This window comes from Pararge aegeria, chromosome 24 (genome assembly GCF_905163445.1).
Source record: "Pararge aegeria chromosome 24, ilParAegt1.1, whole genome shotgun sequence".
Classification (NCBI taxonomy): domain Eukaryota; kingdom Metazoa; phylum Arthropoda; class Insecta; order Lepidoptera; family Nymphalidae; genus Pararge; species Pararge aegeria.
In genome coordinates, this window is record NC_053203.1 from 10,155,697 (window position 1) to 10,171,946 (window position 16,250).

Here is a 16,250-nt window from a genome sequence, read left to right on the forward strand (position 1 = left end):
TAAACAAAAATTTTTTTCTTTCTAGTTTTTAAAACACACTTTACACTAAAAAGAATAGGATTTTATACACTTCAAGACAGATAAGAAGAAATGACGATAAATTATACATACAAGCATATATCCTAAAATCTATTTACATACGAGTTCACAGCACTTTTAGAGAACTGATGTAACACTAACTCCATTTAAAAAGTAAAACATCGTTTTTCAAAAAACGATATGGATGTAGCTGAATCGATTAAAAAATCGATTAATTCGTAGTTACATCGAATTTTTCGTTAGACAATACTTGACTATATTGTCCCTACTGTCTTGGTTTTTATTGTCTATACCTCGACAGTAAGTCGTATTCGAAACTGTTAATTAGTATACGTTTAATGAGCGTTTTTAACGTCATGAGCAATATTTCTATTTTACAATTACGTGTTATATTAAATATTATAATAAAAAAATACGATACGATGCTTGGCTCAAGGCTTTGATAATCACTAAATAATAATAGATAAAGGTTAAAAAAAATATAGAACTTGGTAAAATTGTTTTAAAGTACAAGTAGATATACGATTTTAGTTTCAAAGAAACGTCAACATTTAAAAAACCACGTAATTTTTCGTCTAAATAATCTTGCAGCCATTATTTTTGTATACAAAAAAATATTGCTCTTCTATTATAATAAGTTAGTCGTCATATTCATTTAATCACCCAAATTAAAATCTATATTTGGCATACAAATATATTATTTGCGTATAAGTTAAATTATAACTTTGCTATGTACGAGTATGTCTCAATAAAAGTCACTCTCGGTTCGTTTATGACTTCAGTAGCAATGGTAGGGTTACGAGGTAGTTTTTTTTTCAGCGTTGCCGTGCATTCGATACCCCGTTGAGGCTCTTGAGTTCTGTATACGGCCTCCGAGCTGAACTTAGAATCTTCAGATCTTCACCACCGACGAGCGGTGCATAGTCCCGACGCCTCCAGTAGACCATGAGCCTGCAATTTAAAACAAATATTAGGTAACGAATTGTATTTAAACCCCACTAGTGTATCCAAAATTAAATACCGTTAATTTATTTTTAGTCGCAAAACGAGGCCGTAACGTAAACTTATACTAAAATTATACTAAAATATTAAATAAATATGGAATGTTTTATAATTACTTTTTATACTAATACTGGATTCAATAACAAAAAAAAAACTAAAAGTTACTAATCTACATCTGCTTACAAGAACTGTCAGTTTTGATTTCATAAGATGTAATCTATGTCACGAAAAGCGTCTTAAGTTATGCAAAAATAACATCAATCAAAAATTGTATATATATATACTCGTACATATATATATATATCTCTGTATGTACGAGGGGATATATGTATATATATATAATTGGAATCTCGGAATCGGCTCCAACGATTTTCATGAAATTTAGTATACAGGGGGTTTCGGGGGAGATAAATCGATCTAGCTAGGATTCATTTTTAGCTAGTATAGAATAAATCTATCTAGCTATATTTAATGCACTAATTACAAAGAAAAAAATATTATAAATAACGTAACAAGATAGAAAAATAAACGCTTGTTCAAATAACTTATGATGGAACAAATAGTGAAAACAGATAATTGAGAGAGACAGATGCACTGAACTATAGATTATCATAAACTGTTTCCAATCGCTGCCATAAACTGTTAACCTACCCAGTCAATGTGCGCATGACCTTATGAATTAAGTATTACAAGGTAATCCTTTAAAATTAACGTAAGTAATTGTTGTCTGGTGGGAGGCTTTGGCCGAGGCTAGTTACCACCCTACCGACAAAGTCGTGCCGCTAAGCGATTTAGTGTTCCGGTGCGATGTCGCTTAGGAACCGATTACGGGTAGACTCCCTAACAGGTTAGCCCAATACCATCTTAGACTGCATCATCACTAACCACCAGGTGAGATTGTAGTCAAGAGCTAACTTTTAGTGGAATTAAACAAAAACGATCGTTTTCGATAATAATAATGAATAATAACAACAATAAACACATCGCCTTCTAGCCCCAAGTAAGCGTAGCTTGTGTTATGGGTAGTAAGATGACTGATGAATATTTTATGAATAATTTACATATATACATATAAACACCCAAACACTGAAAAACATTCATGCTCATCACACAAACAAATTTCTGAATGCAGAATTTAATACATTCATTTTTGAATACTTGTGTATTAAAATTCCGTTATTTTGGATATTATTTAGACCTACTGTAGATCGGATATATTAAAGGGGCTGACGCTGTTCGAAGATACGAAAATCTCCTTAGATAATATCAGAATATAATATCTACATATAGACTTTAATTACATCGGAGTTATGAGTAGGATCATAAAGTTAACACGATAAACTGCACATGTATGTTTGTTTATAAGAACCGTATTTTATGCTTCTACACATGTATATCTAAACTCTTAAACTGTATAACTTAATATGTATATGCTACGAAATATACTACGACAATACGCACATCGTCATCGGTAAGCGTAGCTTGTTCCCAGTGGCCTGCACTGGGTTTCTTACCAGGGTATGCATACAGCAGGAAAATTGCATAAAACGACTAAAATTCTCCTCCTATACGAGTTATATATCAGTTTTAGGATAGGCAGTGCTTTGGTGAATGTATGCACGCCACTGCTTGTGCTATAGTTTTTTTTTTTTTTTATTGGATCATTAAACTGGTAACAATCAATGACGTTATCATGAGAATAACATAAATAAAAGAGAAAGACAGGAGATTGAAACCTTCTAAAAATGAACACAGCATGCTCATCAAATAACAAAGCAAGATCATCAAATAACAAAGCAAAACTTAAAACTTAATACCTGCTCCACGCACGTTTCGCTCCGAAACCGGAGCATCCTCAGGAGATGTTGACTTTACAATGAATGAATTATAATTGTTAAGTAACTTAAGAGGCTACATTGCCGAGGATCAGTTTGGTGTGGAGTATACGGATTGAAGTAATTATAAATTACACCATACAGATTCTGCTGCTGTTCGCGGAGTATAGCAAATTAAGCTTCATTTTCATAATATCAATGTCCTTTTCTTGTCATACTTTTCTGTGTTTGGTTGTTTATAACATATAAACGCCGTGACACTGCCAACATTCATGTTCATCACACAAACATTTTCCAGTATACACTTGCATAACTATTCAGTATAGCCAATCAGGTAGGTAATAGTTATGTGTGTAAAAACCTATTTTTAATCGGTTGAAACCTAGTTAGGCGCCTTTTTTTTTAGGTTTTTGTAACCAGACTGTAGAGGCCCACAATTCTAGCAAATAAGTTATTATATACAGTTTATGATTCCACAATAAAAGATATACGATAAAAGTAAAATACAAAAAAAAAACAGAAAGAAATAAATATTTAAGGGATGACCACAGATTCCTGCCGTTATTATAGATAATAAATAGTACGGAATCATTAGTGCGCGAGTCCGACTCGCACTTGGCCGGATTTTACTCTTATTGTTAACTCGCTGCCATCTTAGAGTGCATCACCACTTACCATCAGGTGAGATTGCAGTCAAGGGCTAACTTATAGTGGGTTAAAGGAAAATCTCCATATAGTTATGTTAATACACGATATCCAAAGAACTCAAAACGACGTATAATGACCCGTTTCTTATCAAACACATTCTTCAGCCCGCACGTTTTGTACTTTAAAACACTATTTTATCTCACTACAATTACAGCATTTTTACATATTAATGAAAACATAAAGATAACAGGCACAGTGTCACTCAGCGGGCGATTGAGAGAGCTATAGAGTTAATATTAAAAGAGCTTTTTTTTCCGTGAATTTTTTATGTGAAACATGTATAGGCGGAGGGTAAACCTGATTGTTGGTGTATAATGGAATATATGTAATATACGTAGTTGAGATGTCGCAATTTCAAATAAATTCTTTTTCTTTTTTTTATTTGATTTTGTTTTTAATAAAAAAGTAAAAAATCATTCAACCAATCAACATTTTTTTTTTTTGACAAATATGTAATGCATGCTATGAATCTTTTCAGTACGCTTTATCTTATTCCTGTCGTAATCTATATCGTATTTTATGCATATAACTTAAAAAAAAACAGTTTCAAAGTTTCACATCATCACACCGCCAGTTATGTTATGTTAGTAACTAGCTTTTGCCCGATTTGTTCGACGTCCGCGTTTATAACGGTTTTTCACAAAACCCGTGGGAACCGTTCGTTTTTCCTATACGCATAAAGCCTATATTACTCTGCGTCCTTTCAACTAACTCTATGCCAAAAAATAAGTTTATTTGTTTAGTGAGAGCGTTAAAGTAGGACTAACAAACACACTTTTGCATTTATTATAATAAGCGAGGATAATAATTCAGTTGATATATTTCTTTATGCGAATCATCCTGTATGTGCAGTTTACAGGTGATATAATTAAATTAGCGAGTTGCGCATACGCAACAGCTCGGACAGACTCCGTTGATCTTTAGTCGGTTTCAGTCATCTCCTGACCACCGATAAGGACACACGTATTCAGTGAGAATATAACAAAAGTATTTAAAAATAAATATTTATTTTTACTTTTGGATTAAATTGACGACCAAATGCATTGAAAAAATTAAATTGACATCTAAGGAGTATGTATATTTAATTTAACTTAATCGATGTTTAAAGGTTAGTATGACAGTTATTTGTTTTAGCTTTATCTTCGTAACGTTAACTTCTTTATCCAAATTGTTTTTTAAAACTCTTTACACACCTTTTAATTTTATTTTTTAACAGTATAAACCAAGATAAATACATATATAAAAAATAATTAATATTAAAATCGCATCCATAATTCTGTATTGAGCAACATGATTCGATAGTTATTATAATCTAATATTCATCTTTAAAATTTTTAGGTTTAAAAATAATTATTATTCCATAATTAATATTTTTTGAATCTGGAGTCCCGCGTCATTATTATAGAAAACTATAAATAATTTCGTTTTACATTTGGTACTTTATCTATTTTTTTAAATATTATAAAATGAAGTAGTATTTTGCAATTATTTATTTTTATCTTCATAATATTGGTTTAAAGTAAATATTTAAGTCAATATTTTTAATTAGCTTAGTTAAAATATAAGAGGTACTTATGTGGTTATTTGTTTCAGGACTTGTGATACAAGCATATAACGTGAAGTTAAGTAAGAACTATTATAGATAAAAATAAGTTGAAAAATATATTGCCATAATCGGTATGGCATTAAAAAGATAAGCAAATATCCGAACAAGGATTTCGCGAACAACCTCGAATCCTGCTAAAGAGGTTACAGTTCCAAATAAATATTTGCACAGTTCCGAGTTTTATTTAAACACCTATAAAATAACTACTGTTGACGGAATATTTTTTTCGTTTGTTTATACATTGTCATTATCACCATCACACGAGATAAAAGTTATTAAAGATAGAAAGAGAGAGAGTTACGTTTCGTTTATTACTGAAGGGGCAAGAGAGTAGTGCAAGCACACATTTTGTTTCTCTCTTTCTCTCATTGCTAGTTACGTTTCGTATATCTAAGACACAGTGCAGGCCTATCGTCTGTATCACACTGTAGGTGCAAGAGAGAGCAAATATGTATATGAATACGTATGTACATTTTATAAGTCTGATGTTTTATTTGTCATGTGGGAGGCTTCGGCCGTGGCTAGTTACCACCCTACCGACGAAGACGTGCCGCTAAGCGATTTAGCGTTCGTGTACGATGTCGCGTAAAAATCGATTAGGGGAATCGGTTTAATTTTACTGCCACATCCATAACAGGTTAGCCCGTTATCATCCTAGACTGCATCATCACTTATCAGGTGTGATTGCAGTCGAGGGATACCTTGTAGAGGAATAATAAGAACTACATACAGCGCAGTGGGCAACGGACCTGCTTTTCGAGTCCAAGGCTGTGGGTTCGATTCCCACAACTGGAAAAGGTTTGTGTGATGAACATGAATGTTTTTCAGTGTCTGGGTATGTACAGAATACAGATGTTGAAGTTTGCTCCCGCGACATTCGTGCATGTCTTGTGTACAAATTTAATGTATATTATTTGAAGTATTTATGTTTATAATTCATAAAAATATTCATCAGATATCTTGATACCTATAACACAAGCCTACTTTGGGGCTAGATGGCGATGTGTGTATTATCGTAGTAAACAACGTGTAAATGAAAACAGAAATAATACTTCAGGGGCGAAACTGAAACGCTAATAGTTTTAGAGTAAAACACTGCCATAGTTTTACTGAAAGAAATCAGATACAGCCCTAACTTCACATGCAAAAGTAAAATCAAGTGACTACTAGTAAGTACTATGCATGTGTTAGTCTTCTATCTTCAATAGGGATGTCACTAAACGGAATGTTTTGAATTATTTGGGATGAAAAAATAAATATGCTTCTTTTGATTTAATATTGTTACAGGGTGATTCCTTATGAAATATACTTATGCACCCTTCAACAGTTTTTCGTAATTCCGTTACACTTTGTATATTCTTATTTAGTATACAGGTATAAACATTAGGGTGGCGCAAAAAAAACCGACTTTTTTTTTTTTTTGGTCTCACGTGAATATCGGTCTTCGATGTTTTATGAGCTGTTTCCAAAGGACAGCTCAAAAAAAAATTTTTAAAAGGTCGCTCAGAATTTTTTAACATTTAAAAAAAAAATAGTCGGTTTTTTGCACCACCGTAATAAACATACATATATAGATGGCGCTAAAGAAGTTTTCCTTCAGTCGCGTGGTCTAGAGCGTCGTTCTTTTTGTTATGCTTCTAAGCGGCTGCTATGAGAGTGTGGATTAAGGCTCGGAGGTCGCCCGGAAATGCAGCGCAGCGCAATTACCTCTAACAATGGCTGACGATACAGCGAGGCTGTAATAATGGGAGAATACGAGCCACTGATTGACGTCAAAGTGAACAATTGCTCGTCTATTTAATTTAAACACTACACGTGCTTCTACTGGAAAACGGTATAAGTACGATTTAAGCAAAGTTGAGTTATGGTGCTTATTCTGTCTTACTTCTTCGTCGTAGAGTCTGCTCAAAAGTGTTCATAAAGTTGGCATCTTGAAACCAATGCATTTTAAAGTTTTCAATTTGAAAATGGTTTAAGCAATGTCGTGATTATGGTTTGAGAACATAACCAATAGGTGTATTTTAAAATAGTTTCTTTAAATATTTTTTTTTTTATGTGCGTGACTGACTTTTGGAACTTAGTCGTTCTTTATATTATCTTGGTGGTGTAGTATGGTGATGGCAGATCAGAATACATATAGTACCTGCAGTATGTTATCCTTTTGTTTTCCTTATCCTAAGGTTGCCTGGAAGAGATCGCTACAAAGCGATAAGGCCGCCTTTTGTATACTTCTTCAGTCTGTGTTTTCTTTTATTCTTTTTTTGTATTTTTATTTGTGTGCAAATAAAGAGTATAAATAATACAATAAATAAATAAATATTTTGTGTCAGATTAGAAATCTGTCGTGGTTATATTTTAAAAGAAAAAATGAGACCATTTTATTTATGTATTGGTTTAGGTAGATTTCCGCAAACAAGCTGAGAGTCTGAGAAGATACCGCAGGCCAATACGTATTTAATATTGTCTATTCTAGCGTAAATCTCAGACACTGCTGTACGGATTTAATTCAGAGTTGATGAAGGTTATAAGGAAGTAATGTTGATTATATATTCTAACTATTTTCTAACTTTGTTTTAAATTTTGGTATCTAGGCTTATGTTTTACCCTGACACGTAAACTACCACTATGCAAAATATCATGTCGATCTCTTGCTCTGTTGTTAACATAAAGAAATCTATCCCACTAGAATATTACATTTTTACAGGAAAAAAACAGCTTTACATATGTGCTATTCCAGACTATAAGCTAACTGTCCTAAATTACATCCAGATCATTTCAGCCGTTCTGGTGTTATTGAGTAATAAACATCAGGATATGTTAATATAATTAAAGATTTTAAAATATACCTACTGTTAGGAGAATGGAAATCACCATGTCTAACAAGTCACTTATTGCCAAGTATTTTTATTACGGGTGGTACATATTGAAATGTAAATACATCATGTTATCGCGAAGGTAATTTGAAATTAAGCAATGTAAATTATAATTATTGCAATGCTGTGCTCGTTTCTAAGGCCTAATCCATAAGCGGACGCGGGATCGTGACCAGTTGTCTTTATAATTCCAGTCAAGTTCGTCTCTAGTGACTCTGCCACCGGTTTGGAAGGCAGATTCTATCGAGAAGAAACGACAAAAAACTCATCAGTTGCTTTTTTCCAACCCTTGATTGCAATCTCACCTGCTATTGAGTGATAATGAAGTTTATGTCTGGGATATGGTTATAGTGAATCCAAATTCCTAATCGGTGTCTACGCGTCATTTTACTTACTTAATAGCTTAGCGGCACGATTTTGCCAGTAAGGTGGTGACCAGCCACGGCTAAAAATCTCACCAGACCAGACCAGACCAGGGGATCGAAACAGCCGCGCCTGGGAGGTTGTAATTTTTTTTTATTTTTTATTATGTTCAATGTATCCGTTTCTTTTTGATAATAAACAGATTGAATAACTTTTGAAAAGTTACTCGCCCAAACATTGTACCATATTCAAACTGCAAACAATATAATTTTACAATGGCCGCTATCTTTGAATCTGTGTTTGAGTTGGTGATTAAATGTGACAATGCAGATGTGCGATAATAACGACCTTGTCAACTGCGTCCGCTTGTGATGGAATGGATTTAAAAAATAATATACAAGCGATTTCATTTTATTTAATGTCGGTTAGACTACATTAGTATTAACGAAATAATTTCATGTCAACTATAAAAAAGCTGAGTCTTTTTTTTATGAAGTGTTAGAATAATTTTATACCATTTTTCTGCTGATGATATAAATTACAGCATACATACAGACTACAGTTATTCAAGATCATATTTTTAACAAAACAATAGTCGCGTGGTTGTGTGGTTTCCACGTACATTGTACCGGAACCCTAAATGGGTGGTATCTGTCGGTATGCTGGACACGCGCGAAGCCACCAGAGAAAAATAATTTATTTATTTATTCCCAATCTTACATTTTTGTCATTACAGGATGCACAATGCAATACAATGCGGCATGTTATGTATAATAATAATAATAACAGGGCATATATTCAATTATCACTGGCTATATAACTCAACATTGGTTTGTAATAGATAATTAACTATACCCAAGGCTAAGTTAAGTAAGCGACTGTCAGTAAGTAAATATAACAGGTTCAATAAAAAGTGTTATCTGTTTAAAAAATGTAAACCTTCAAAAGTTAAAATTACCTTATATTTCAAAATATTTTAAGTTAAAGCACTTTAGTATTACCGAAATAATTTAATAAATAATCAAATTATCTAAGTATTTTATTATGTAGTTTTGCGTATTATAAAAGTTTTTGGAAATTTTTGGATTAGACCACTTCTCTACAGATGATTTAAATGATCGCAAAACTAAAGTTATTCAAGATCATATTTTTAACAAAACAAAAGTCACGGAAATCTTTCAGAGTAAAAATAGAATTGATAAGCGAGGACAAGTGAACGTTTGTACCGTAGAACGACAAAGTAGCGATAGTCAGAGATCCAACGAAGCATTTTAGACAGCAATTTCGAACGTTAAGTACGATAAGGGCGAGAAAATGACCCTTACTGCCCTCAGCTGTAGACGTATCTATTTTTACACGCTTTTTATTCGCTTTATCAATATGTTTGTTTGTATGTTTGTAACAGACTCCTTTGGACTTGATTTTGACCCTCTTCAAACGGTCTGATCAAACTTTGTTTGAACGATATCAGACCGAGATATCGAGGACCGATGACAATATTTCATTTCATTTTACATTTTATTGCAAATAGCAAAATAATATTTTTGTTAATTTATATAATTTTCATCTATAGTCGGTAAGGTAGAAGTTATGTTAATTTCAATTTCCTTACCATTATCTTTAGCCGATTACTAATATTAACGCTTTATTGTGGTGTGCAATATATTCATTCATTTTGTTTAACCTCTTAGCAGTAGACGTATCTATTTTTCCACGCTTTTTATGAGCTTTATCTGTATGTCTGTTTGTATGTTTGTAACACTCTTTTGGACTTGACTTTGACTAAACTGTCTGATTTCGTTCAAACTTTCTAGATGCATCGAGGACCGATGAAAATACACTAATGTGATAGGATAATTTCATTTTATTATTTGCAAAATAAGATTTTTGTTAATTTATATAATTTTCGTCTATAGTCGATAAGGCAGAGGATTATGTTCATTTTAATTTACAACCATTATCTTTAGCCGATTTCACTAATTTGATGGTGAATGAGTTACGGATTAATTTTGTTCTATATAATAGTTTAAGAAAAACTAAAAAAATACGCTTTCATAAATAAACTCAATTAAAGAACTACAAGGTAGAAATTAGTTTTTTTTTTATACCAAGCGAGTTTTGTTTTGTTTTTAATTATTATGTGTTTTTGAACTGTGGTAGTACTGTATAGGTTTTCTTAAATGTTATAAAGAAGATCAAATTGAAATTTTTTGTAGTCCAAATTGGCTTTATAGCACAAGTAAGGATAATCATACAATGGTTCAACGAAGCCGTCCAGACATAGCAATCGTGCGATAAGTGCGGGGTGAGAATATGACCCTTTCCGCCCTCAGAAGTTACGGTCCTATACGTTTCGCGACGCTGTCTAAACGATGTCAGCATTTACCAACAGGTCAAAGGCGTATCTGTATCTTATAAAAATTAAACTTCATTTGCTATACTCCGCGAAAAACAGGAGAATCTGTATGGTGTATCTAATTTATAATTCCTTATACTCCACACCAAACAGATCTTCAGCAATGAACCCTCTACGCACGTTTCAATCCGAAACCGGAGCATATCCTCAGGAGACGTTGACTTTACAATGAATAATTGTTAATAATGGAGTATAGAAAATTAAGCTTATTTTTTATAATATATCATGGATTTCCGCAAAGTAACGCCTGCTTCTATCCAGTATCTGTATATATTCTTTATACTGCGGTAGTAGCCGTAGTATTATATAGGCATTCCATAATTTCATAAAGCTGAAACGTTTACTTGCATTTATATATTTACTTTAACTCCGTATTTGGTTACGGATATAAAAGAAGGGTAGAAAAAGCTACATATCTTTTAAGCTCATAATATGATAATTTGTAAGATACCAAAATCCACAGCCACGAGTGTAATATGTCTGTCTTGACTGTTTGTAAGACAAACAAGACCTTTACAAGCTAAGCGAATGTAGAAACTAAGCAATCTACTTCCGCGGTAGCTCCTGAACACCATGCTTTAAGGCTGCGCTACCTCCGCATTTATCCATAAAACCGTAATCACTCATATATTTCTTTTTTTAGATCCCAAACCTAGCTTCATATCGATGTATAATACGATATGCAACCGTAATTAAACTACATAATAAAATTACATTTCTCTTGAAATTAACAAGCCACGTAACACGACATTTCATGGCAAAAGAAAGGAAAGTAATGTTTTAACCTCTTTCTTTCTCTACTTTTGAGCATTAAATGTTGTTGTGTTTTTAAAATATCAAGCTTATTTATTCCAACACATTCGTTACGATTCTTTTTTGAAAAACTACTTTCCAATAAAAGTAATGAAAATATTGTTTACATTATAAGACGGGTTAAAGAAATGGAGTTTATTTTAACAATTCTACACTCGTTTCTATGTAATATCTACCTACTTATAAGTCTGAATAGATAGTTTTAGTATCTAATAATTTATTAATAAATCATATAAATTACTACATTATATAAGAGAGATCCCGTCAACAAACTGTTCTAAAGTTTGACGGAATGGTTGTAATTTATCTTAATGCCGCAATTGTTACTATATAATTATATATATAATCCTAGCGGCCAAAAAGAAGATTAACACATACGCATGGCTAGCCTGAAGTTGATTAAAAATCGCTTAAAGCTGTCGAATGTTTCCGATTCGAAATAGCACGCTTTATTCCCATGCACGCGCTTAACAAAAAACTACTGGCGAGCATACACTTAATAGTGATTGTAGGCAAGATACATTGCACATGCACTAACAGTTATTATAGACTAGGCAAGGTTACACGGGTTAAAAATATACCCGGATGTTCAGTAGACGATCCCGGAGATTGTGTGTTCCGGATTTATCCCGAGGATAATTGATGCACATTTATGACGTTGATTGTGACGTTTGTTCACATCTATCTTAATTTTTTAAGACCTCCCTGGCGCAGCAGCGAGCGCTTTGGTTTTGGAAGTGCGAGGTCCAGCAGTGGACGTTTGGACTCATTTTTTTTTTTGTTTGGCATAATGATAATGATTATATAATTTAGTGGCGTCATTATCTATGGAAGAGGAATAAAAATACATATGTGTACTTATGTACACGCGTTAGAAGTTATACTTCTTTGGCGGAACAAGATAAAAATCTTTTCAAAATTTATTATTCTACGTTTGTAGAGAAAACAACACTAACAATAGAAAAAAGGTATTTAATACATTTAAAGTTTTATTATAACACATTATCTAGATATCTCATTATCGGACCACCAAGTTTCACTGAACATAAAAATTTGTGATTTTCTGTACAATAGAATCAATTAAATCACCGGAATAATTAATTTTTTTTAAATCTTATAGCTAACTTCAGGTTGCCGGTTTTTTGTGACGGTGCGCGGGCGCATCGTAAAACGTGAGCTGGCGGACGATGTATTAACCTCTCACTCGGTTTCGCCACTACCTTCTTGTTAAAATCTTGTAACCATGTTCGCCCGCATTTCATTTCATCATATAATTTCACCCGCATTTGATTTTTTCCTAACGCAGCTAACGAAGTATAACTTCAATAACACTCATAATCACTTACCGTTTATTTTTTTTCCATTCATATAATTTAAGACCAAACTTAAATCTAGTTAGTATAGAATATTAAAATGAATATTGAGTTAATATTTTTTTTGTTCACAACCTTTCGTTTTATTTATTAATATTAACATACATAAATAGTAAGTAGGAAATAATAAACCTAATTATTAATAAATTAATTGTATAATTCCAACGCTTCCAATTTTTCAATCGCCAAACATTTATTAAATATTAAATTACATTTTTTTTAACTAATAGTTTATTCGAAAAAGGAATTCTGTCGAATTATAAAGTAATAAGTGTCAATTTTTTGGGAATTGAAAAATCAGCATTAATACTTCGGTGAAATAATTTTAAATAAAATACTTAAGCCTAATAATACTTTTATACATAGAAGGCTAGATAGGAATGGAAGATTAAATTATAATATTCTAACTACTAAGAGTTTTAAGTAATTACGAAAACTAGTTATGAATAAAATACATTTCTATCGTAAAAGACAAAACAATTCATGCGATTAAAAGACATGAAATATACTTTAACTAAACTAAACCATACTGTCTTCAAAATTCTAACTAAAAGTATCCATTTTAAACTTTTTTTTTTGTTCATTTGGCAGCATCTTAGGAACTTTGCCTCGCTGCGGTGGTTTCGAAGACGTTTTAGATTTTATTTTGTTTTACATAGTTTATTTTAGGTTATTTTTGTGTACCAATTAATTATTTTAATTAATAGTTTTTATAGAAATTATATTTTTAAACTTATTTATTTTATTTTCATTGGAAAACCAACAGTTTATTTTTATTGGAAAACCAATTACAGGTATTATGTATTGTCTGTCTGTAAATTTAGTTTAGTTAAAGATTTATGAAGAAAACTATACTAATTATATTATTTTACCTTGTAATACTTTATTCAATAATAATAGGAATGCGCACACTGAATAGTATGGTATCTAAGTAATACCCGCACACTATTCGATATAGTGAGATAGCATTTCCCCTAAAGTTACAACTAGAAAATAATGGAAAGATCTTACTTTTAAAACGCCTCGTATGTGGATATGTAACACCAAAAATAATCTGCAACCAAAGAAATAAATATTATTTATATGCTATGCTAAATAATTTGTAAAATTAATTAATTGTAAACCTATTATCTCTTTTAAGTGAACAGTATGTTTTTTTTGAGAATTAAATATCTTTAAACCGAAATAAAGCGGTGATAGCATAGTGGGTATTTGGGTAAGACCTCTGCCTGCCTTTAGGTGAGACCGAGTTTCGACCTCCGGCCCGACTCTTCAGATTTAGGTGCGTATTTTTAAGCGGTGGTAGCCCAGTACGTAGGAACTCCGAGTTCGAATCCCAGCACGCACCTCTAACTTTTACATATCTAAGCTATGTGATTTTTAAACAATTAAAATATCTATTGCTTCAACGTTGAAGGAAAACATCGTGAGGAAACCTTGAGAGTTCTACATAATGTACTCAATGGCGAGTAAAGTCTACCAATAAACCGGTCTAAACACTTCTCATTCTGAGAGCACGCCCTGTAGTGAGCCCATAATAGGTTTAAAATGATGATGCTATGCTTAATAGTCTGATAGCTAACACGATCGGATCATAACTACGTCCTGAGTTCAATTCCAGAGCGGGACTTAGGTCCGGCCGCACTATATAACATTTGTTATTTGAATATTGGATAGAATTTAATAATAATTTTTTTAACCGCAAAGTAACGCCTGCGTTACTTTGCGGAAATCCATGATATATTATCAAAATTAAGCTTAATTTGCTATACTCCGCGAAAAGCAGGAGAATCTGTGTGGTGTAATTTATAATATAATTGTTAAGTCTTAACAATTATTCATTGTAAAGTCAACATCTCCTGAGGATGCTCCGGTTTCGGAGCGAAACGTGCGTAGAAGGTATATTGCCGAAGATCTGTTTGGTGTGGAGTATAAGGATTGAAGAAATTATAAATTACACGATACAGATTCGCCTGCTTTTCGCGGAGTATAGCAAATTAAGCTTAATTTTGATAATAATTTTGATATTTTTTATTTGTCTAAGAGCTTTAGGCTCAGAATTACTCAGCGGGCGATGGAAAGAGCAATGTTGGGAGTATCTCTACGTGATCAAATCAGAAATGAGGAGATCCGTAGAAGAACCAGAGTTACCGACATAGCTCAGCGAGTTGCAAAGCTGAAGTGGAAATGGGCGGGGCACATAACTCGGAGAACCAATGGACGTTGGGGTTCCAAGGTATTGGAATGGCAACCCCCGCACAGGTAAACGCAGTGTTGGTCGGCCCCCAACGAGGTGGACAGACGACATCAAGCGAGTCGCTGGGAGCCGCTGGAAACAAGCGGCCCAGAACCGTGGATTTTGGAACTCCTTACGAAAGACCTATGTCCAGCAGTGGGCTTCAATTGATTGAAGTGATGATGAAGAGCTTAAGTACAAAACTGGTCCTTTTACTCACCTCACCCCAAAGCACCGGCGGCCACAGATGCCATAACGACCAGAAGTGCCGTAAATATTCCACCGGCGCCGACGTGTGCGCCGTACACCGCTCCTGATTGGCCGGGCGCGTCTCCGAACGCGTCCGCTGCGTACAACGTTTCTGTCAAAATGCACACCGGTCAACATTGACTCGGTGGGCACCTCTATACGGGGCATACTATATGACTTTGAACTGATATAAGTTATTATATTTGAGCTAAATTGTAATATTCATAGAAAGGCCTTAAATGACCTGAATCCATTGCCGTAAAATAAATTTAAAAATAAAGTTATTGATTTAATATGTTAGTACTTAGTATCACTGATATTGGAACTCTAGTTAATATAATATAAAATTTCTTTATATAGAAAATAATATTTATTATTCCAGCAGCATAAAGAATATGATTTGCGAATTTGCGAACTTATGTAATTCAGCGGTTTTCATTCGTTTTGGAATTTGATACGACGCATTTATTGGTTTATTAAAATAGAAAATAGAAAAGTATCACAGCTAACATGGGCAGAAGACATTTTCTCCGCTGGAAAAGGATTATTGAGTATTATGTATATAATATATGTATATTAAAGTATTTCGCTGTATTTGTGTTGGTTTGAATGTATTAAAGTGCAATAAAGTGTATCTACCTATCTTTATAATGTCTATGCCCTCCCACAGCTCCCACTAACTGTTTAATTTTCTATAACACTATAAGTTAGCCATTGCAATGTAATCTGGTGAAAAT

The 16,250-nt window shown here is 33.0% G+C and overlaps 1 protein-coding gene and 1 long non-coding RNA gene across 5 annotated transcripts in view; one reads left to right on the top strand and one right to left on the bottom strand.

The window, feature by feature from the left end:
• The window catches only part of LOC120634556 (trehalase-like), a 60,626-nt gene continuing 44,376 nt past the window's right edge, over window positions 1-16,250 (bottom strand). For 2 of the 4 annotated variants that reach the window (XM_039905252.1, XM_039905253.1), the window contains 2 exons: window positions 15,490-15,610; window positions 1-990 (listed from right to left, as the gene is read on the bottom strand). In XM_039905252.1, coding sequence (XP_039761186.1) covers window positions 855-990; window positions 15,490-15,610 — 257 coding nt within the window. In that variant the 3' untranslated portion in view covers window positions 1-854. Of the gene's footprint in view, window positions 991-13,812; window positions 14,083-15,484; window positions 15,626-16,250 lie in introns of those variants that run through there. The other 2 variants (XM_039905250.1, XM_039905254.1) reach the window with 2 other exon arrangements.
• Window positions 4,657-5,363, top strand: LOC120634557. The gene is made up of 2 exons (XR_005659251.1): window positions 4,657-4,692; window positions 5,178-5,363. It is a non-coding gene; the product is annotated as an uncharacterized LOC120634557 (long non-coding RNA).